Here is a 24,070-nt window from a genome sequence, read left to right on the forward strand (position 1 = left end):
ACAGCTGTACTCACACCTGTCCCTGCTCAACAGCCTCCCTCCTTCCTCTGAAATAAAGTTCACCTCCGTGGCTGGGTGCCCAGTGCCGGGCCCTCACCGGCCTGGCTTGCAGGCTCGGCCCCAGGGCCAGGACAGCTGCCCGCTCCAGAGCAGAAACAGGGAGCCGGGCTGCCTCGGCCTGTAATTCTCCTCTCTCCCCGCAGGCAGGCGCTGGTCTCACTGATCCCTGAACCACCAAGCGACTTGATGGTTCACACAGGGGCGTGTGAACAATCCGGCAGGCGGAGGGGTGTGGGCTGCCGCTGACCCCACAGTGCAGCCCCCACGCGGGCTACACTGGGGACCCTGCTTAGGCCCCAACTCTGTCTGCCCAGGGGGTTCAAAGAGCAAAGGCGGGGGCCAGGTGCAGAGGGACCTGCGAGCAGGGACGGGGGAAGCCAAGTCAGGCACCAGAGCAGCATACAACCGACTCCAGGGTCACGGCCGTGGGGACCCCGAGGGTCCCCCCCCCCGGAGCCCTCACATCCCAGGGGTGTCCTGCCTAGAAAAGGAGCAGGCAGCACTCAGACCACAGGATGAGGGCCGTGGCTTCTGCAAAGGGCGGGAGGGAGCAGACGTACGTCTTCCAGAATTGTCTTGGCAGGTAGCACTCCCCTCCCGTGGGCCGCAACGGGCAGGGCAGCGTCTTCCATGCCAGCGTGTGGGCCAGACCAGCTGTTGCTCTTAACCTCACTGCTGTGCTGCTCAAAGGGTACGATGCTGAACATGTGAATTCGCCCCTTCTTGTTTCCCTGTCCCGGAGACTGTCATTCTGCAGCGTACATAGGGGCAAAATGCAGCACCTGACGGAGGGGGTGTTGTTTTCCCCAGCTGCTCTGATTTTACTTTACCATGAAATTGAAATTGAAACGATGCGGCGAATTGTCTGCAAGCAAAAGCTCCACCCTGGATGATCTCAGAAGACCCTGTCAAGTTTCTCAACTGCTTCTTGACTGACGGTGTGCGGGCAATACCCAGCAACTGGGAGCAGAAGAGCTACAATTTTACCAAGCAATCGCCGCGGACCAGACCTCTGCTAGGTGCTTCTCATTTTCATGCTCACAACACCCCAAACGGGCAGGAATTATTGTCCCCATCCTACAGATGAGGCTACTGAGGCTCAGAGGGTTAAATGAGTTTTCCCAAAAGGTGTTGCTAGGGGGCAGAGTTGCCCGCCTCCAAGGCTGGTCTCTCCGTTCTCGAATCTGTTCACCCAATTTGCTGAGAAGGAGGCAGAGCATCAGGGCTGTGGGAAAGGAGCAAGCGACACCAAACTGTGATTTGGAGAGAGCTATTGTTATTGGGAAAATTTTCCACAGCTTAGGCCCCAAACCAGGGTTCTCTGTTGGCCTGTCCCTCGAGGTTATCACATGAAAATCAGAATCCTTGCTTGACGAGAAGGCGCCACTGGCCAAAAATATAGCACAATATTTCTTTGTACTTTAACATTCTGACCTTGATTGACTCTAGCCCATAGGTCTGAAATGGATGAGGCCCTAGCATTTTTGTTCTCTGGAGGTTAACTAACAGACAAGTGGAAGATTTGGGGCAGGAAGGAGAATAAAATGCCACAGCGTGTAATAGAGTCCTTTGTTTTTCTTAAGTGATACAACTACATTAGAATTTGTGGTTTGTTTTAAAACTCTCGGAATCAGAAAACACAGGTTTCAAAATTCCAGCTCTGCCATGTATGGGGTACGTGACCATGGATGTGTCACCTCGCTCTTCATGGTCTTGATGTTCTAGTCTATAAAACAGCTACCACATTGTCTTTTTGAAAACGACTGAATATATAGGAAAGCACTTTGTAAGCTGTAAAGCCCCAAACGAGTAAGTAGGATTTAATTATCAGATGTTCGTCTTAGGATGGATAAACTGAATCCCTCAATTACTGACACAATCACCTAGGAATCTATAATCATCTTCCTTCCTCAGGTCTCCCTCTCCGAGAGCAAACTTTATTCAACTCAATAAAAATGTAAAATACTTCAAGAACTGCCTTTCAACATCCGATCAACCATTTATCTCCTAACATTCCAATTTTGTTTTACTATTTTTTAATTGAAATATAGTTGACATGGAATATTATATTAGTTGCAGGTATACAACATAGTGGTTTGACATTTAAAAACATGGAAGTCTGCACCTCAATTCCCTGCACCTATTTTGCCCATCCCCCCACCCCGACATGCTAAATTTAGTCCTTCAGCAAAACATTATAGACTTTGCCTGTCCTCCGGTCCTTCACACCCTCCCACCCCCTTCCTAAAATGATCAAAGCAGACATTTTGCTGTATAAAGCACTGGGTCAATGAGTAAACTGCTTTAAAATAAAAATCAATGTGCTGGACACACAAATCTTTGGCATTGTCAAATATTTTATTAGTCTCTTCTTGAATGGCTTGTCATTTATCTGTCACGAAATTAAACTTAGATACTAAGTACATCCTAGCCTTTATGTTTTTTATTTTTATTAAAAAAAATTTTTTGATGTGGATCATTTTTAAAGTCTTTATTGAATTTGTTACAATATTGCCTCTGTTTTATGTTTTGGTTTTTTGGCCACGAGGCATGTGGGATCTTAGCCCCCCGACGAGGGACCGAACCCACACCCCCTGAACTGGAAGGCGAAGTCTTAACCACTGGACCGCCAGGGAAGTCCCTCATCCTAGCCTTTAAGTCAGGGATAAGACTGGGCCCTTTCATGCACACACACGTTATTACAATATTCCAAGTCCTAACTTCTAGGATTTGCATGCTCTGTGTTACAAGCTTTTGTTTTTGTGACCAAATATGCAGCAATAAACCTCAAACCACATCAATGATAACCCCGTTAAATATAAACTAGTGTGCAATTATCCAAAATGCTAACACAAACAAAAAGGGAAAAAACCAGGAAACCCTGATTGATTGTATGTTCTCGGAGACTTCTAAAAACCAAACAAAAATAAAAATACACTACACAATTTGTAAAGGAGGGTAACAGCTAATGATTTTACAATTCCTCCAGATAGTACTGAGCAGTCTGAGCCCCAGTGTCTGAAAAGTTTGGTTTTTAAATTGCACACAGGCTGAAACTTGAGGCGGGGGGTTGTTAGATATTTTTTTTGAGGTGGAAAATGGGTGGTGGTGACCCTATGGGAAATTCACAGAATTATGTGCAATAATAAATTCTGATAAAAATGTCTGGTTTTCAACACTCTTCCTCTGATGATGACATTTTGCACAGCCCCCCAGGGGACAAAGGAACAAAGAGACGTGTGGTGAGGCTCCTGGTACATGTGCTGACAAACCAGGTCTCCGGAAGGAAAAAAGCAAAACCCTGGCTTGTAAAACTGGCTGATTCCTGTGGTGTAAATACTCCCACCATGACTGATTTCAGTTACTGATCAGCTCAGATTCCTCATCCTCCGTTCCTACCGAGTTATAGGAGCCAGTCCAGCACACTCCCCCGGCTCTGGCAGAAAGCCAGATTAGAGGAGACCAGGGCTCAAATTCTAGCTCTAGATCCCAGTTATGAGGCCTTAGACCAGCTTCCTTAACCCCTCCAACCCTCAGTGTCCATAGCTCTAAAATGGGTATAATCCCAGTGCCTTAGGATTGCCACACAAATAAAACAAAATAATGCATGTGAAGCCCACAGCACGCAGGAAGGTGCTATCTTCCCTCCCTGGGGAGAGGGAGAAGCTGTGAGCGTGGGGTGGGGTTGGTGGGTGGGTGGGTGGATGATGCGGAAGAAACATGCAGGGAGGAAGGTTCATTGCTGCAGGACTGCGGAAGGAGGTGGTAGGTGGGCTACTTTACCAAATAAAAGTTCGGGAGTGACTGCTGGGTGAAAATAAAAGACCTAGAAAGTTGGGGTGAGGGGCAGCCTCAGGCCTGTCTCCAGCAAGTCCCCCAACCAGTGAGGGGCCAGGGCAGGTGCACACAGACCCAGGGAAGTAAGGAAGTCCCCCCGGGAGGGCGTGCTCAGTACCATACCCAGGGCGGGGAGTCGGGGCGGGGTGGGGGGGAGGGCGTGGGTGATTCTGCAGGGTGATGGGTCCAAAAGGGAGGAAGGGTGTCTGGTGGGGACCCTTCCCATGGAGAAGCCTGTGAGTGCCAGAACCCAGGTGTCCTTTGCAAAGCCAGCACAGCATGGAGATGACAGGCGTGCAGGGGAGCAGAGAGGGTGCAACGGTGGCAGGAGAGCCACACATGAAATACAAGGAATTTAAAACTTCCCAGATCGGGTGTGGGCCTCAGAAAGGCCCCTCTGTTGGCCGGGGAGAAGGGCTGGCGGGTCCAAACAGAAGCCAGGAGCCTCCAGGAGACAAGGACAGGGAGGGACCAAGGCGACCAGCCCACATCTCTGGAGACAGAGCCCTGTGCAGGGGGGCAGAGGTCTCACGCGTTTCTGTAAGGAATCAGAATGAATAGCTCAGGCTCTGCAGGCCACGTGGTCTCTGCCGCAACTACGCCACTCTGCTCTTGTGGCACAAGGGCCCCCAAAGACCATACAGAGATGAACAAGCGTGGCTGTGTCCTAGAAAATCTTGTTTATAAACAGACCATGGGCCATAGTCTGCCAACCCCTGGGCTGGGGAAGCCGTGATGCTGAGAAAATAGAGAGGGTCCGAAGAAAGGAAACACGCCCAGGAGGGAGGTGGTATTATTATTCCCATTTCATGGATGAGAACCTCATCCCAGAGTAAGTGGCAGAACTAGGGCCACAAACCCCATTCCTGGGGGTGCCAGGCTCCTGTTCCTCTTCCGCCTCCCTGTGAAAGATGGAAGGCACAGAAAGCACAGGTGCACTGAAGAGATAACAAAGGTGACAGGAATTTAGGTGCGGTCGAGAAGGGTGGGGGGCGGTGCAGGCAGGCCCTGGGCAAGACAGGATCGCTGTAGTCAGGGAATCCTGTCCGCCCTGGGCTGTCCCCTGGGCTCTCACGCACAGAGGTCCTCCCTGAAGGACAGAGAGGCAGACACCTACATAAGGAAACCGCAGGGCTAGCACTGCCCTTCGAGGTCACGTACACCACCTTCACCCCGGTTCCGCTGAAGCCAGTTGAACAAGCATTTATGAGCCTGGCTCAAACCACAGTGGAGCAGAGACAAGCGGGTTATAGGGCCCAGGCCCTGGAGCCAGAATGCCTGTGTTCAAACCCAGCTCCCACGGACAGCCTGAGGGATCCTGGGCCAGTAACTTAACCTGTCTGTGCTTCAGACTAGGGGCGATACAGGGGTGCTGTCCAAGGGCTGTTATAAATGTGAACTCGCCTGACCTCCATAGGGTGCTTGGAACGACACCTGGGACATGGTAGTTAAATAAAAATACTGACTGCATCAAGGCACGGAGCCAGGTCCCACGGTGGGGAGCGTGAAGCGTCCCTGCCCTGGTGAGGGCTCCAACAGCAGGCTCACCTCTAACCAAGCTCTCATCACCGGAAAAATCGGCCCATTTACCTGCATCTCCCAACACACACAGGGACCACGCTGGTGTATGTACCTCCCATAACTGACAGGGGCGCTCCATAATTGATATTCATGATGTTCATGCTTGTTGAATAAATCAGACAAGGCATTAGGTCCCCAAACTAGAATTTCCTCCGCGACATACCTGACAGATATCAGAGCACCTAGGGTCACCCTCTACTCACTCTGTGACCTTGGATTCCTGCCCCTCCGTGCTGCTGGGGGCTGAAATCAACATCTACAAAAGCACTTTGTAAACCTGAAGGCCCTTTAAAGGCAACAGAAGTGGGGACCACAGATCACTTCCGAGGCAGGAGTGGTGGCCCTGGCTTCCAGCCTGGATGGCCGCCGGGGGCCGGCAGGCCAGTTGCGACACCTCCCCAGCCAGAGGGAACACAGCTGAACACGTCTTTTAAAGTTCTCCCTTACACCCGGGGAAACCCATTCCTTCATTCATTAGTGCACGTCCTGCCAGCTGGAGCCTCCCAGGATACACGTAGTTCCACCTCTGCATCTGACACTGAGGTTCAGTTACCCACTCATCCCCAGGCGCAAGGGCAAGGGCACCCAGGGCACTAGGCTGGAAGAACACAGCACTCAACTGTCCCAGCGCTTTCATCCCAGAAGGAAACGGAGAGGCTGGGGTGGGGGGGTGGTGAAGCGACTTGCCCGAGGTTACCAGCCAGTGCAGGGGCAGGTCCAGAGCCCAGGGGGGCAGGGTACCGGCTGGGCATTCCTGATCGACATCGTGTCACCTCACCCGGCCTCACCTACTGCTCCTTCCCAGTGTGTTCAAAGGCCACCTGCCCTTGACCTTCTCCCTACCTAACAACTCTCCTTCCTGGGGAAAAGTGTCCAGCAGGCGGAGCTCCCCAGCCCGGCTACAGGGACACACTGCAAAGCCAGGCTGTGGCTTCCCTCACCCTTCCTGGAGGGCAAAGGGTCACACTTGAATTCACTGCCCTCGCTGGGCACTTGCCAGCAGCGGGCAGGCTTCCGATGCATTTCCCCTGCTGAGTTCACCCACAACATGACAACTCGGTGACTGCAAGGAAGGGGGCAGCGGGCGAGCCTCGGGCTCTCGCCTCAGGCCCTGGCAGGAGCTGTGGGTGAGCATCCTGACCAGGGCGTGGCCTGGCCCAGGACTGCAGTTTTGGCTTCCACAATGCATGTTGCTGGAAAGATGGCTCAACAATAACTTGGGTTGGCTTACCGCAGAGGAGGTCAAAGTCCTTTCCTGACTTCTAAAATCCAGAAGGGTCAGGTGGCTTCCAGCTGGAACACAGTGTGGTGACTTGCCTGAAGTCACAAAGCAGGGAGGTGACAAAGTGGGGAGAGAAGTCCATCCCCCCGCTCTTACTCTTGGCGGCGATCCCCTGTTGAGCTCACGTTTTTCTTTTCAGTAAAGAGGACACCACAGACCCAGCACCAGTCCAGGTCTCACCCCAGGAGGGGCCCTGCAGAGGGAGGGCTGGTTAGAAGCTCCAGAGCACTGAGGTGTGAGCCTGAGCTCTGCCCCAAGGGGCAAGTGACCTCGAGCAGGTTACTTAATCTCTCTGAGCCCTGGTTTCCTGGTCCTTAGAGTAGGAACAATCATAATACCAGTAAAGTCTTTTTCAAGGTGCGGCCCATTTGCCTCCCAGGAAGCTAGTTAACTATGCAGACTTGGGACCCCCAGACCCGCAGGATCAGAATCTGCCTTTTCTCAAGATCCCCAGGTGACTCTAAACTCATTTACATACATAATACATACAGCACTTAGCACCCGCACAGTCGCCCCCCGCCCAACCCCGATAGTAAATGTAAGCTCAGTCTGCACTTGAAAGGGTCTGGAACACAGGCCGGGGCTCTCCGGAAGGGCTGACTTACTGCCCAAGGCTGTGCACCACGATTCGAACCCCAGGCTTGGGACTCTTCTGCACCACACGCTCTCTTTCCACTGAAGACCCGAGTCTCCACAAGGCACACGCTAACACGGGTGTTCTAAGAAGCAAAACCCTCACGTTTTAAATTAATCCCCTGGTCCCCGTGGGCCCCTCTCATCAGGGCCGATGGTGCACGTCTGTTCACCTGGGCTCCATTCTGCAATTCAGGAGCTCTACGAAGTGGAGTAACCCGCTGCCAGCTGCTACCTGAGGTGAAATTTTTAAAGTGAAAGAAAGCCTTAAAACACACCGTATACATGTACACTCCCCTTCACCTATTAACACCTTCCTCGGGCAGAGAACACAACAGAATGTCAAGCTAGAAGGCATCCTTTTGGTTTCCCAGCTCTGACACCCAGCCATAGAGCAAACCCCAGCACAAACTCCAGGCAGGCCCGGAGCCCCATGCACGAGGTCCGTGGTCCTAAGTTCGCTATACACTTCCGTGGAGACTGGTTAAGTAGCAAGGCTAAACGTAAGGATGAGGAAAGGGAGTGCAGAATCATACCAGCACGACTGGCCTGCTGTATCCCGGACAAACATCTACAGCCAACAGCTCCAAAATTCTCCTGGGGCCTACTGCACGCAAGGCACAGTGATACCGCGCAGTGGCAGAGGAAAGACACCAGGCTGGGATCTCAAAGGTCCTGGCCAACACTGGGTCTGAGAAAGAATCTACACACAGGGTGGCTGTGAGGAGTCACTGGGATAAATGTTAACTATCCAGCCGAGAGCACAGAGATGGAGTCATCAATCCATGGCCACATCTGCGCCAAGGTCTGGGCACAGAAATTTTCCTGTCATATTTCAAGATCTGGAAGTACAAGTAATAATTGTGATTAGTTTTACAAGCGTCCAGATGGAAGTAGCAAAAAAGAAAGGGTTTCAAGATTTCAGATCAGGAGATTCTGATTTTTATATACCCATACCAAACCGGGTATATGAAATCCCAAATTCATGAAAAAAAAAAAAGGCAGATTTCAATGAACTACGGCAGTGCTTTCCAAACTTTCACTTGTATGTGAATCATCTGGGGATCTTGTTAAAATGCAAATTTGTGCTCAAATAGTCCAGAGTAGGGCCTGAGGGTTTGCATTTGCAAGAGCTCTGAAGGTCCAAGAACTCACTTTTGAGCAGGAAGGTTGTTTGGAATTCTTTAAATTGCAAGCAACAAATCCAAGGAAAGCATAGTATGATTTAAAAACAACACCGCAGGAGAACATCTGAGAAGTAGTATATGGAACCACCAGGCTAGGAGAACTTCTTAAAGGGAGGCATACCGGAAAAACAAATGACATTCTTTAAGTTGGCCTGGGCCTTATTCAAATGAGTCTGTACTCCACATCACAATTCGTCTAGGCAGGTGAAAGTACTCTCTAGTGATCACAAAAGCACCACACTTCTGACAAAATTCTTGCAAGCAGGTCAGTGTAGGAAACAAAGTATCCTAGGAGATTCCAAGTTCCTGGCCACTCCATGAGTAGTGGCCATGCTAGCTCTTCATGGCCTTTCTTAAATCTCTGTTTTACCCATTTACTTCCTCTCTGCACATTAAATTTGACACTATTTCTGTTGACAGATGTAATTTTTTAAATGCCCGTCAAGTTGCTGGATATGGATAATTCCGAAGTAGTAAGATGAATGTGGCTGTCAGGTTAAGGAAGCATCTTATACTGACTAATCATCTTAATGCGTGTGTTGGGGGGGGATCAATAAAACACCCAAGGGGTTCATATTTATAGGTTCAGAGATTAAATCTGGCTGTTTTTTGGATCAGGAATATCAACACACAAGATCCTCCGTGTCCTCTGAAATGAGATTCTTGGAGACAAAGTGTGAAGTTATTTCGTTTCTAGATGTTTTGAGCATGGGAACACATCTGTCTACTACGAGACACAGGGCAATCTTGCACACTGGCTTAGAATAACATGTATGTTTATTACAACTCCTGTCCTGACCCGCTGGACAAGCTGGGCTCACGCTCAAACTATACAGTCATTAAGAGCCAGTGCGTGATGTCAAGCTGCCCAGAAACTGCTGAGTCCAAACCACTCACCCAGAACGGAAGGGATTCCCCTCCCCTCCTGTGCACTGGCCCAATAACGGGGAGAGGCGTGCTCTGACAAGAAATGCCAGGCCCAGGCTGTCACCTGTGCCCAGCGTCACTAATCATCCGTGCAGTCACAAAGCTATTCGACCGCTCCACACCCCTGCCCGCAGCCCATGTGCGCTCAGCTAGGATGCTACAAACCAAGCAGGGTCATGATTTCACCACTTGGGAAGAAACAGACTCAGAACAAAATTCTGCAGGAGCCTGCCTTGTTCTCTCCCATCTGTCCACTGCGGGAGGAAGTTAAGTTTTCCAACAGGCCACCTTCTTACTTAGGCCAGAAAAAGCCTAAGTGTTCAGATGAGCATTACAGGAGAGAGGCTGTAACAGGAAAGGTTCCCCCTTCTCACCTTGAGGCCTGCAACATGTTGGCAAGGTCCCATTCCAGAAGGGGAAACTGAAGCCCCAGGAAGTTAAAATAACTGAGCCATAGGGAGCCTAAGAGGCCTTCCTAAGTAACAAGCCTCCCAGGGAACAGGTCTGCACTTCCTTGGGGCTCCCCACTCCTGTTCTCTCCCAACCTCCAGTCCCACTGCCTGATGCAGACCTAGCTCCCCGACTGTCCCTGGAACATAAGTGACAAGCTCTAGCCATTTCCTGAATAAGCAAGTGTCCAACATTTCACGGTTTTGCTAAGATGCTTGATACCCGCAGATGACTTAAGCAAGCGAACACAACCACCTTTCCACTAATTTCAGCAAATTCACCTTGGAACGGAAAAAAGGATCCTCAAGCCCTATTTTCTCCCTGTCCCCCACCACCAAGGCCTGGTTCAAGGGAACATAAGGACTTCCCTTTTCTTAGAAAAGCAAAAGGAAAACGCCAAGTTCTCCTGGGACACTGGAATACTTCGAGCGCAGGCAGAACTTCTCAGGAGGGATTCACGGCGTGTCTGCGACAAGTTCGGCTCACACGCGCCGCTTAGCCGCCGGCCGGACCCACGGCTCAACTCTGCGCCCCGCCTAGTCTTGCCTGGCGCAAGGAGAGTGCTTCTCCGGGTCCGGACCGGGTTTCTGGAAGCTCGTGATCTCCTCCTTGCAGTGGGAGGTTTTGGTGCCGCTTTTCAGTGGGCTCCCGCAAGCCCTAACTCGGGACCCACTGCATGAGCATGGTGCTTCTGCTCTGTGAGTGCCGGGCTCGTGCACACACGTGTGAACACACACACGCTCCCTAGAGACTTTCTCTCTTCCGCGTGCCCTCGTGGTTTGGAATTCGCGCCAGAAGCCCAGAGATCCGGCAGGGCGCGGGAATTGGGAGCGACCGAGTCCCGCAGCAGAGAGCGGGCCGGGAGGGACGCGAGGTAAGGCGCGCGTGGCGTCCTGGATACTCACCGGGACCTCTGCAGCTGCTCGAAGGCGCTGGTGCTGACCCCCTGGCCCGGCTGCTCCAGGGAACAGTAGTTCTGCGAGGTCTGCCTGGAGAAGGCGATCGGCAGGATTCCCTGAGTGAAAGAGTTGAGGCGGCCACGACTACCGCTCCCACTCCCGGGGGTCCCGGAGCCCAAGAAGGCGGCCGCCGGCACGTGCACGCTGGTAAAGGCATCGTCTTCCTCCAACTCCTCCTGCCCGGCGCCCCCGGGCCCGTCGGGCAGCTGCGGCTGAACGCAGGCGGCGAGAAGCGCGGGCCGGGGCGGCTGCAATTGCTCCCCCGATGCCCGGCCCGCGCCCAGGGGGCTCGCGAACCCTCGGGCCGCCCCAGGGCCGAGCACGGTCGCGTGGCCGCCGGGGACCAGGGGCGGCAGCGGCGAGGGCGGCGGATGGCAGGGGCCCGATCCAGCTGCCAACGCCGCCGCCGTGCCCGCCGCGGCGAGCGCGCCGCAACCGCCCCGCTCGGCGGCGGCGAGCAGGCTGAGCCGCGTCCTCGCGCCGCAGGCGCTGCCTGCGCCCGGCTTGGCCGCACCGCTCTCCTCGCCGCCGGCCCACTCCTCGTCCTGCAGCGGCGGCCGTCCGTCCAGCGAGATGTTGGTGAGGAAGGAGAGGGCAGCCTGGCGGCGCCGCGGGTCCATGCGCGTCTTCCTGGGGGGCTCGGGCGGCGGCAGCGGCGGCTGCGGCGGCGGCGGCTGGGCCGGCGCGGCGGCCGCGGGCTGAGGCTGCTGCTGTGGCGGCTGCTGCAATCTTCTGGTGCCCGCGGCGACGGTGCCGGCGCTGCTGCTGCTGCTGCGGACGGCCTTGCCGGCGGTGGCGGCCGTGGTGGCGGCAGTCGCCGCCATTGTGTCCGTCTGCGGCGATATTTCCGCGATGCCCCGAGAAGCGAGCGGCGCCCGAGTGCTAAGCGGCGGGCGCGAGCGCCGGTGACCCGGGCTGGGCAGGGCGCGGGGCGCGGGCGGCGTGCGCGGCGGCCCGGCCCCCCAGCGGGCGGGCCATGCTTGCCCCTCGGTGCTCGGGCGGGGGGCGCTGCCGCTCCGGCCCACGCGCGCGGCTCGCTGGCTCGCTGGCCGTCTGCCCGCCCGCCAGCAGCCTGGGGGTTCGGTCCCGGGCCCTCTCAGACCCCGCGGTCTCCGACTCTCGGGCCCCGGTGTCCGTATTTATAGGTGCGCGCGCCCCGCGCTCGCGCTCCGAAGCGCTCTTTGCAAAAACACTGTATCACGTGTGGGGAATGAAACCTGGGAGGAAAACAAAGCCGCAGGCGGCAGCCGCGGAGGCCGGCGGCCGGAGGCGGGGGGCCGGAGGAGGAGGAGGAGGAGGAGGAAGGGAAAGCCAAGCGGGTGGCGGGGCGAGGGACCGGCCGGGCGGTCCAGGTAGTCCGAGCCGACTGCGGGGAGAGTTGGTGGCTCCCAGGGCGCGCGCCCAGGTGAGGGAGGTAGCACGTTTCCTCGTAGCGCTTGGACTGGGAATTGGGGGCGCGAGCAGAACCCCATGAGTCACGGCGTGAAAATGTGGTCCCGGGAGAGTTGTGGGTCTGCGGGACAATTAATTGGAGCGACGCGGAGATTTGGCCCGCGAGCTTGTTAACTGGATCCCGCGCTGCTGTTGGGCCCGGAGAAATACATCCTTATTAATAGTTACACACCCCTTATGTGGACAGTCCCACCATAAAGCTGTCGCTAACCGTTGAGTTTGTGTCTCATTCATTCGCAGACTGAGGATGCAGCCCCTGATTTAAATGCATACCCGAGGGTGCGTAAGAACCCAGGAGCGAACATCAAACGTGTGGCCAGACTAATTGACACATCTCCATTTGATGGTGCTGTCACTTTTCATCTCTTTCTTAGCAAAGGCCAACATAAATTTTTACTTCGACCCAGAAACGTGCTCCGTTTTCCATGAAGAACAAGGTAAGCTAAGATGGCCTCACAACCTTTTCCCCTTGTCACCTTGCAAATTTTTGTGGATGATCTCTTTTCCTCCCATATAAACTGGGAACAAAATGCACAGCTACTTTCTGTCATTTATTTCGTAAACATCCGTCTGGCACCTGCAATGTCTTATGTAAAGATGAGTACCTGTCCAAGCTGCAGCTCTGGATCTGCGAGGGGTGGCAGAATTCTGTACCCCAACCTCACGCCCAACAAACGCCTGTCCTGGGGGGGTTGGAGTGGGGGGTGGTTACCATGAGCCATCCGAAAACGCCTGCAGATTTCCCAGTGCGGTTCAGGTGACTTACCAAGTGCAGTAGGAACAATTGTCACACTGACTTGAGTTCTGTGACATCTAAGAAACCCTCTACACTTTCCTGAGGGAGAAGAAATGTGTTTAAGATCAAGGGATTAATTTAATTAAAGGTTTAAATTTAGCCTTGGAGCTAATGGGTAACTGTACATTGAAATTCCACTCCATTTCAAGTTCAAGAAAGTAAATTGAGTAATGTAGAGCAAATACACCCTTCCAGAGACATGCAGCCAGCCTGGAGGATGAGATATGGGTGAGTTCGGGTTACAGTGGTTTAGGACAAACATGGCACATGGCCCTTTACATGAACAATTGTTCATTTTTTATGTTATGCCATTTTTAGGCCTTTTGAGAAAGTGGAACCCAGTGTCTATATTTAGAGCAGCCTTACTGCAGCTAAGCGACCAGTGCTGTGTAATTTCATTAGGATTTTAATTACTCTCTTCAACCAACGACTTGAAACTTCCAAGTTACTTTATTACAACTAACTTAATTTACTTGACCACTGGTCTGGTTGTGCTGACAGGCAGTGTTTAAAAAAAACAACTCTGCACATGTAAAAGAAAAAACTATTTTTATCAAAAAAGTGATACATGTTTATAGCAGAACATTTAAAGAATAAGGTAAGCAAAGAGAAGTAGGAAAAATATAAAGCTTCACTAACAATCGCATCTCCTATGGAAATTTTGATTTCTGTCCTGTGTATATTTTTAAACAAAAGTTAAAGGGGGCTGTTTGTGTCTTGCGATCTTTGCTTGCTGTGTTGCGATCATCCTTCCTTTTAGAATATTCTTCTATAGCATCATTTTAATGACTGCACGGTGTTCAGTTTGATGGAGAAACTATAATTATTAAGCCTGTGCCCTACATTGAACATTTAGGTTGTTTCCTCTTATGCTGTTATAAAGAGTGATGATGACATCCTTTGTTTTGCTAAATCTTGCTACCATCCAATATTATTTTCTTAGGTTAAATGGATTTGGGGGCAAAGGACATACCATATTTTTAAGGCTTTCTATCCAGAAAAGTTGTTCCAGTTGGTTTCCTCACTCTTGCCAGCGTTGGGTATTAAAATTTTTTCATCAATATTTATTTCTTTGCCCATTTAAGCTATTGTAAGGGTCAAATATGCAAACTAATTTCAACTATTTATTAAAACATCAAACAAGAATTAATATCGATTTAACCTCCAAACCGCTCCTGTGATCTTCTTACGGGGATCAGGAGAGATACAATTTACAGTTCACCTACTATGTTCTAGCCACAGAAGATTTCTAATCCTGATGACTACTCTGCAGTGCTGGGGGGAGGGGAGATTATCATCATTAGTTTACAGATGAGGCTCAGAAAAATAAAATGATTTGCCCAAGGTCACTAGCTCTTAAAGTGGCTGGGCCAGGGGCTTCCCTGGTGGCGCAGTGGTTAAGAAGCCACCTGCCAATGCAGGGGACACGGGTTCGAGCCCTGGTCCGGGAAGATCCCACATGCTGCGGTGCAACTAAGCCGGTGCACCACAACTACTGAGCCTGCGCTCTAGAACCCGCGAGCCCTGACTACTGGGCCGGCAGGCTTAGAACTGGTGCTCCACAACAAGAGAAGCCACCGCAGTGAGAAGCCTGCGCACCGCAACGAAGAGTAGCCCCCCTCGCCGCAACTAGAGGAAACCCACACACAGCAACGAAGACCCAACGCAGCCAAAAATAAATAAATAAATAAATTTATATTAAAAAAAAATAGTGGCTGGGCCAGTATGCAAATCTTACTCCAAGACCCATACATATTCTTGCGCCCTCTGCTGGTGAGGATGTTTTATGGGGGGCTGTCTCCACATTTAATCTCATATTCATAATTAAGAGTCAACTATGATGGAAATAAAACAAGCTTTGGAGGAAGGGGATCTGGGTTTCAAGAGTAAGTTTCTTAACCTCTCCAAGCCAGTTTCGTCTGGGTTATTCTGAGGTACAAATGAGGTTGCTTGAGAAGCATTTTATAAACTTTAAAGTACTTTTTATAATGTTTGTTACTATACCATCCTAATCTACTTACTCCCTGAATTTTTCCAAATTCACTTATTTTTCACCTATTTATACATGGATCAAGTATTACTGAGCAACTTCTATGTGCACAGCACCATCTTGCTACAAAAGGGATAAAAAGAAGTGTAACCTTTTAGCCCTTGTGCCCTTGACACTGAAAGTAGTGAAAACCAAAAGCTCAGGACACATTTCAGTAAAATGGTAAGGCAGACTCTGATTAAGTGATCAAGGGAGCAATCTGACTGGGACGCTCTATACATATTATCATAGTGTGAAAAAGGAGCTTTTCATTTGAGGGGAGGCAAGAGCCAGGCTCTTAAATCCTGGCTCTCAAGCAAGAGCCAGGATTTAAGCTGACCTGGGAAATGAAGGAAGGAAGAAGTTCAGTTCGCGAAGAGGAAATTCTGCAAATTCCTCATGGATTGCAAGCTTAGAAGTATAATTCTTACTAAACCAGTTGCCAAGGTTTGATTTTTTTCCATTTCTTTTCATATTGCTCCATTCCAAGCACCCATTCTGAAAACTGTAATTGCATGCACAAACTGTTTTGACTGACATACATGGGAGTCAATTAAAAAAAGAAAAAAGAACCTGTAAGTAATCACTGATCCTTTAAAAAAAATAATTCCGCAGACCAAGAAGTCTGAAAATTAGCTTGGAGGAAACAGTGGATATCAGTCACATCAGAAGCCATCTGACATAAGTGGCAATAACAAGGGGTTCTGATGCCAGCTTAGGCCCTTACAAGCTTATGACCTTTGGGGGCTCCTGCTTGGGAAAATTACAAAATTTTTGCGTTTGTTGCCTCGTCTGTAAAGGTAGGTTTAGTGTAATATTTTACCTTGCAGAGTTGTGAGGATTAGTGACAGCATGATGATGTAACTAGCAGAGTATCTTTAGGTAGCTATTATTAGAAAAATGCAAAATATAGAAGGTGCTCCTAACAAAGGCCAGGATGTTTTCGGTTCTAGGTTTTTGTAGTTTTCACTACTGTCAGGCAGGTAGGGCCATGAGAAGCTTCAGATGTCAGCTCCAGTTCAGAACAGATTATTGTATTGCATGTTCCCTAAAAGTGCAGGCTGTTGCCTGCTTTTTATAGGCATAAAATATAGGCATAGTGCCGATGAGAAACCTGCTACTTTCCTTAATCAAATGAAAGTTAGATTTTCCAAGACTAGAAATGGAGAATATCCAAGAGACAGTCGTTAACACCCCAGCTGTTCTCCCTGAAATTCACCTTCCCGTTGGGACTCTTAATCATCATTTCTGTTATCCTGGGAGAAGGGGAGGGAAATCGATGGGGGGGGGGATATTGTTTCCCCCTTTACAGTTTGGCATAGATACCTTAATTTCCCTACTTAATTCTTCAGGACATCTGAGACTCGATACAACATTTAAATGTGACTTGACTAGAAGCTCAGGGATATTTAACGAAGAAATAAACTCAATGAGTAAGACAGCCACATAGAGCAACTTACAGAATATGACTTCCTTAGAGTCCTCATCTCAATATTTCCTAAATGCTAATCCCATGCTCGGTTCTGGCTTATGTTCTGTGAGTAGCAATGATCCTACCCTGGAGCCCTCAAGCTAATGGCAGAAAAAGGCATGGAAATATTTTCACCAAAATATATCAGGTATTTTTAAAAGAGAGAGAGAGAGCTATATGCACAGGGGTCAACCAACCCCTGGCATACCTCCTAGAGTAGGGGCTATTTCAACTTTTGCCCCCTAGCACCAGCCATCTAGGACACTCTCCTCTCCCTACACAGGAGAAGGTGCCCAGAGGAAATGGCATTCCTGCTACTAGCCATGATCCCATCCTCCAAGTCTCCTTTTCCTGTCTGAGGACCTGCCCATCCCTCAGTAACTGGCACCAGCAGCCCCTGACATTGTTAAGTCATCCGCCCAAACAGGATCGTTCTGTCTCCAGACCCCTCACACTACGTGGAGGAAAGAGGAAGAAGGACGTTTGGCCACAGTACCTGCCTAGCGTAATGGAGGGCCTTCAGAATTTTATAACTTGTATGAGAAGCTGAGAAAAGGAGGCAATAGAAGATGTCCATTGGACTGTATGAACAGTCATGTAAGTGTGTGTTACTAATTTTTCAAGGACAACAGCTCAGGGCAAGAATAGATTTTGATAGCTGTCAGTCTGGGGAGACAAGTGCCAGTAACCCTTTGTCACTGTCACAGTGTCTTTAGTGTGTAGATCCCCACAACAGTGGTGGAAATGCATTTACTCTTCTGATCCACCAAAATTCTCCCTTGGATCCAGCCTAGCCAATTGTGAAGGAGGAGGGATAGCCATTCATATTAAGTGGCCCATTCCACTAGCCCTCTGCCAGAGGGGTGCAGCCAATGGGCCCAGGTTCGGGTTTTCAGATTCCGAGCTCTCCCACTAACCTGTGACTGCTGGACCTCGGCTTCTTCATCTCAAGGCTGGAGCAAATCCTGTTCACCTCGCATGGTTACTGCACAGATGAGAACCAAGGCATGTGTAGAACACCTCCCGCTGTCTAACACATAGTGGGTGCTCGTGAATGGTGGCTGATGCTAGTATATGAGGGACCCCAGAGAGGCACGCCAGACTGGTGAGCAGGGGATGTCCCGTTCCACTGCCCAAGGCGTTAACTGCCCTGGAAGAAACGTGGCGTCAAAACTGTGTTAAGAAAAATACATTTCAGGGCTTCCCTGGTGGAGCAATGGTTAAGAATCCGCCTACCAATGCAGGGGACATGGGTTCGAGCCCTGGTCCGGGAAGATCCCACATGCCGCAGAGCAACTAAGCCCGTGTGCCACAACTACTGAAGCCTGCATGCCTAGAGCCCGTGCTCCTCAACAAGAGAAGCCACCGCAAGGAGAAGCCTGCGCACCGCAACGAGGAGTAGCCCCTGCTCACCGCAGCTAGAGAAAGCCCGCGAGCAGCAATGAAGACCCAACGCAACCAAAAATAAATAAATAAATTTATAATAAATAAATAAGTAAATAAATATACTGGGTTTAAAAAAAAAAGAATACATTTCAGATGCTACCCTGAGATGGCCTCAGTCTTCCAAAAGGGGATTGTTCATGCCCATAATGCCACCCAAAATCCAATTGCAGAATTTTTATGATATTGGCATTTTAAAGAAAAATCAATGAATTTTCTTCATTGTGTTACTTTTATACTTCAATTGTAGCAAACTCTTGATTTTCTCTGAAATTAACCTGGTTTTATTTCTTTTGAAATTATACTGATACGCATGAATAAGCATCTCACGTACAAAGAAGAAAGCACTTCTTATGTAATTATGTAATTTCCTGAACATGCAAATTACATATGGCGCCGGCTTCCAGATGAAAGCTCCTCTAGACTGTGCACAAATCGACAGGCCTAGAAGGCTCTATGTCTCCCAGTATAAAAATGTTATTTTATAGTGTTTGCGTTTGTTAGGTCACTCTCACACCAGAGTGGGATGAATGTGGCCAGATTCTGGGGGAAACATCACCACTTTGCCTGCCACTGGGAAGCTTAGCTGAGCTAATTAGTGGTCTGTGGTAACCTTCACTGATAGATGGGCAAACCACATGAAGAGACAGCCCAGAGAAACTGAAATGCAAATGCCTACCAATCACTTGAATACAAGGATAAATAAGAGTGATGGACACTCTTATATTGCTGGTGTAGACTGGAACAACCTTTCTGGAAAGTCATTTGGCAAATGTATCAAGAGCCTTAAAAAGTTCACGCCTGAGGGCTTCCCTGGTGGCGCGGTGGTTGGGAGTCCGCCTGCCGATGCAGGGGGCGCGGGTTCATGCCCCGGTCCGGGAAGATCTCACATGCCGTGGAGCGGCTGGCGCGTGAGCCATGGCCGCTGAGCCTGCGCGTCCGGAGCCTGTGCTCTGCAGCGGGAGAGGCCACAACGGTGAGAGGCCCGCGTACCGCGAAAAAAAAAAGTTCACGCCTGAGAGCGTGGGCTTGGGAGTCACACTGGCCGGGTTAAATTTTGGTCACACTCTCATGGTTTTGAGCACATTGAGCACGTTACCCTTTGTGCTTCAGTTTTCTCATCTGTGAAATGGGAATGATAATCTACCTTTTGTAGCATTACTGTGAGGATTCAGTGCAGTAACATTGCAGTTAATGCTTGGTACGTGGCAAACACTCATGAAATGTAGTTACTGCAGTCATCCTAAGGAGCTATTGAGGAACAAGGTCAAACACTTATGCGCAAAAATATTCATCGTAGCATTGTTTAAAATAAAGGAAAGTTGAAAAAAGAAACCCTAAATGTGGAGCAATGGAAAAACTAAGTAAATTATGGTTTACTCTAACAATGGGATATTGTGCTTCTATTTTAAAAAAAATTATGTTTACCAAGCTTTCTTCATGACATGAAAAATGTGTTTTGAAACAATGCTAACCAAATAAAATAGAGTAGAAACTAGATAGGTCACAATATCTCAACTTTGTGAAAAAACTGAATGGAATTGTTGTTTTAAATACTGATATGTGCCTAAAGCGTACATGTGGCCAGAGGGTTAAGTCACTGGCTGGGATAGTAGGATTATGGGGATTTTTATTTGCTTCTTTTTGTTTATGCAAGTAGAAATAAGTGTGTGCTGGTCATTATAGAAACCGCTTCCCAATGAATATTTTTTAAAATATTTTTTAAATACATAGAAATAAAGCTTGGAAGAAACTATGTCCAAATGTCAAATGGTGGAATTATTGGGGAACATTTTTCAATTTCTTTAGGGATATTAGGAAGCAACTAGCTTTCTCTGCCCCTGATGAGTAGGAGGTGGCTAGGCAGAGAGAAGGAGATGCCTCTAGTAAGGAAATCAAGTATGAATGAAGGTGCAAAGACAGGATAAGAAAGGAAAGGACTTTTTGGAAGTGGCTGGCAATGACTAGACGTCCCAGAACAGCTACATTAAAAGGACTGTAGCAGTGAATAATGGGAAATAACACCAAAAAAACAGTATGTAGGGCCAGAACCATGAGGAGCCCTGAATCTGAAGGAAGGAATTTGAACCTATGGGCACTAGAGAGCCATAGGTGATTTTTATTTTTTATTTTTTTTTAAGTTTCATCTGGTTTGTTTGTTTGTTTTTGGCTGCTCAACTCAGCATGTGGGATCTCAGTTCCCAGACCAGAGATCAAACCCATGCCCCCTGCGGTGGAAGCGTGGAGTCTTAACCACTGGACTGCCAGGGAAGTCCCCATAGATGATTTTTCAACAATAAGTGACACATGTGTCGAAAGCCAAACTGAAGGAGTATTAATTTGGCAAAGGTGCACATGGGGTTGAACAGAGAGTCTTAAGATCGGAGAGGGTTTTTTCTTCATTCTTCCATTTATGTATTTATTCATTCAGCGTGCATTGAGCTCCTGCTTTATGCCACGCTCTCTGCAAGGCACCCAGTAAGGCAAGATCCCAGGCCTCAAAGAGTTAACAGTCTGCTGTGAAAATTGGAGAAAGAGAGCAAAGGACACAAGGGTCGGTTCCCTTTTATGAGCAAGTCCTGAAATGGTCATTTCTACCTTCTAGTTTGAATTCTCACCAAAGCCCCGCTATTTATCCTATGTGACCTATGAAGAAACAGAGGCTCAAAAAAGTTAAGCATGGGGTCGTGCTTCTGGTCACACAACTGATCCCTGGATAATTCCTTCTGTAATATCTTAGGGTAGAGGTCTGTGTCACAGGGAGAGGCCGAATCCTAGGTGGTCAGAGAGGCCCCACAGTGAAGGTGATATTTGAACTTGGACTCTAGTGCACATGTGAGATAGGGCATTTCAGGCCATGCACAGGCATGGGGTCAGTAATGTTAGGACTCCATTACAACCATTTGGGCCCGAGGCGGTAACACTTGGAATTGGCAGTGAGAATGGAAAAGAATGGTCAAGGGCATGAGGCACTGAGGAGAAACTGGCTTCCAGATTTCCAACCTGGGGTGCAGCTGTAATTCCTGAAAGAACCAACAGTACCTGGGGGAGGGGAGAACAGATGAGAGGGTCAGACGCTGGCTACGTTCTGGCATGAGTTCCTGGTCTACACCATCACACAGGGGCCCAGGGGAAAGTAAGGAGTAAGAAGGTCTCATTTTTCTAAATAACACCTTAATCAGGTGGAAAGAGAAGTAGGCTTTGTGTTTGTACTGTCACAACCCTCCAGTCTGGTTACAGATGGGCTCACATGGTGGATGGCTGAGCACTCTGGTCTCTGGAGCCCCTACACTGGCCATAACTACACATTCCATTTGCCCTCTGAGACACAATTCAGAGCTGACACAGCATCCTGGCCCCCTTTTGTGATGTACGCGAGAGAAGCTGTTGGAAACAAACCATTCCAGGACTGGGCTCATTTCAGCCATTTTCTAGGATCCTTTTGATGGTAGGTGACAGAAACCCAGGTGAAAGCAGCTTAAGGAGAATTTATCTAAAGATATAGGAAGGTCTCAAGGAACACAGAAACAGGAATAGAGCTGGAGCCCGGGCACACAGAGAACCATGGATGTGGGCCTGCCTCTTCTTGCCGCCTAACTTTCTCTGGTACCTGGTTCAGACTCCATCATCTCCCTCCGCAGATTCTGTTCCTCTAGTCCACTGGGCAAGAAATGTGGCCTCTGACAGTTTACAACCTTTATAACCTACAGAGCCTGGACCCTCCGGGTTTCCATTTCAAATTTACAAAGAAAGACTGAAAGCACAGCTTGTGTGGAGCTGGCCTTGGACTTCTCAACTAACAGGCATTCACTCCCAGAGGCAGATGGATGGTGTGTGGGCCGTAACATCTCTAGGTCTAATTTCCTTGCTTGGGAAATGGAGATACACTCTCTACCTTGGAGGTTACTACTGTGAAGAGTAGAGGATAAAAAGACGTTGGTGATATTCAGACTTCCCACCAAGTGCTCCTAAAGGCAAAAAAGAGGAGACTGGGACTGCCCTGGCGGTCCAGTGGGTAAGACTCCACGCTTCCACTGCAGGGGGCGCGGGTTTGATCCCTGGTGGGGGAACTGAGAGCCCACATGCCGTGCGGTGCAGCCAAAAAATAAAAAATAATAATAAATAAATAAATAAGAAGGATACTGATAGCCTGAGGGGTCTCTTGGTGAAGCTGGAAGCAGGACATTGATTTGAGGTCTTGTTTTTAGCATAAAAATGTGTTGGCTATGGGAATTTAGCATATGATAAAACTGACATCTCAAATTAGTAAAGATAAGATAAATTATTTAGTGATGTCGGGATTGACTGGGTTGCCAGCTGGGGAAAAAAAAAGATCCCTCACAGTCTACAGCATATTAAATTCCCGATGAAAGAAAGATTTAAATGCAAAAAATGAAATCGTAAAAGTAGTTAGGAAAAGTGCGAAAGACCTTAGCAAAAGAACTCAGAACATGTCCTCGTGGTCTGCCTCGTTCAACACTGCAACTCCATCTCCTAAAGCAGCGCTTGGTACAGAGACAGGACTTAATAAACTTTTCGTGGAAAGAATTAATGAGAGAATATTTCTTTTTTTTTTTTTTTTGCGGTACGCGGGCCTCTCACTGTTGTGGCCTCTCCCGTTGCGGAGCACAGGCTCCGGACGCGCAGGCTCAGCGACCATGGCTCACGGGCCCAGCCGCTCCGCGGCATGTGGGATCTTCCCGGACCGGGGCACGAACCCACGTCCCCTGCATCGGCAGACGGACTCTCAACCACTGTGCCACCAGGGAAGCCCGAGAGAATATTTCTTAAATCACCTCAGATAGGGGAGAAGCTTTTCTAAAGATGATCTAAAACCCAGGAGCTATAAAAGCAAAGGTAAACTTAGCTACCATATATATGTATAAAACAAATGAGATGAGGGGGGAGCGGAGGGAACCAAACTAATCAAAAGACATACTGGAGGGAAATATTTGCAATTCACATAGCAAAAGGGACCCTTCCTTTCTTTGATAAGAAAAAAAAGCCAACAATCCAGTAGAAACATGGAGAAATGATATGAAGAAACAGTTCCCAGAAGAAGAAATACAAATGTTTTTGAACATTAAAAAAAAAAAGAAGAAAAGAAAAGAAAGATACTCAACCCCCTTCATAATTTAATAAAAGCAAATAAAAACTCTAATGAGATACAAGTCTTCACCCATCAGACTGGCTAAGGTCAGAAAGTTTAAGAACACTGTGTTGTCTGTTGTGCATTGGCTAAAGGATCAGGAAACAGATACTCTGATGTAGTGTAGATTGGGAGCACTCTTCAGAGGACACGTGGACGGTGCAATATGCCCTGTGACCTACTTCCAGGAATCTCTCCTACAGATATACTAACACATGTACAAATGAAGACTATTCAGGGTTATACTTGTTGTAGTGTTGTTTGCAGTAGGAAAATACTGGAAATAATCATCACAGGGCCGGTGAACAAATTCTGGCCCATCCATACAATGAAAAACTGTGCAGCTGTTGAAAGAATGAAATAAGTCTCTATGATTTATGAAAAGGTCTCCAAGATGTAGTGTTATCTGAAAACAGCAAGATGCAGGGCAGTGTGTATTTTATGCTCATTATACTAAACAGCAACAACAACCCACAGACATGGGTACTTACTTGGACTGTGTACAGATGATTTCTTGGAGGATTCCCAAGAATCTGGGCATAGTGGTTGCCTCCTGGGAGTGAAGCTGGGTGGTTGGAGAACAGAGGGGTAAATTTTCATTCTAAACTTTTTTATACTTTTCAAATTTTGCTTTATGAAGATGTATTACCTCTTCAAATAATAAATTAAGAACGTGTGTTAATTTAGCATTCTGCTCCGTGCTATTATAGATCCACTATTGATTAATGTAAAAATCATGTTTTACATTACTTACCTCACACTAATTAACTCTCCCTCCCAAATCTTTGAGTGAAATTAAAATTCTAGAAAGATG

The 24,070-nt window shown here is 48.9% G+C and overlaps 1 protein-coding gene across 1 annotated transcript in view; it reads right to left on the bottom strand.

Annotated features, from left to right (window-relative positions):
* CABLES1 (Cdk5 and Abl enzyme substrate 1) overlaps positions 1-11,740 on the bottom strand; it is a 107,851-nt gene extending 96,111 nt beyond the window's left edge. The window contains exon 1 of the mRNA XM_030842562.2: positions 10,863-11,740. Within this exon, the coding sequence (XP_030698422.1) occupies positions 10,863-11,740 (878 nt within the window). The remainder of the gene's footprint in view (positions 1-10,862) is intronic.
* Positions 11,741-24,070: the final 12,330 nt, after the last annotated feature.

Source organism: Globicephala melas, chromosome 13 (assembly GCF_963455315.2).
Source record: "Globicephala melas chromosome 13, mGloMel1.2, whole genome shotgun sequence".
NCBI lineage: Eukaryota > Metazoa > Chordata > Mammalia > Artiodactyla > Delphinidae > Globicephala > Globicephala melas.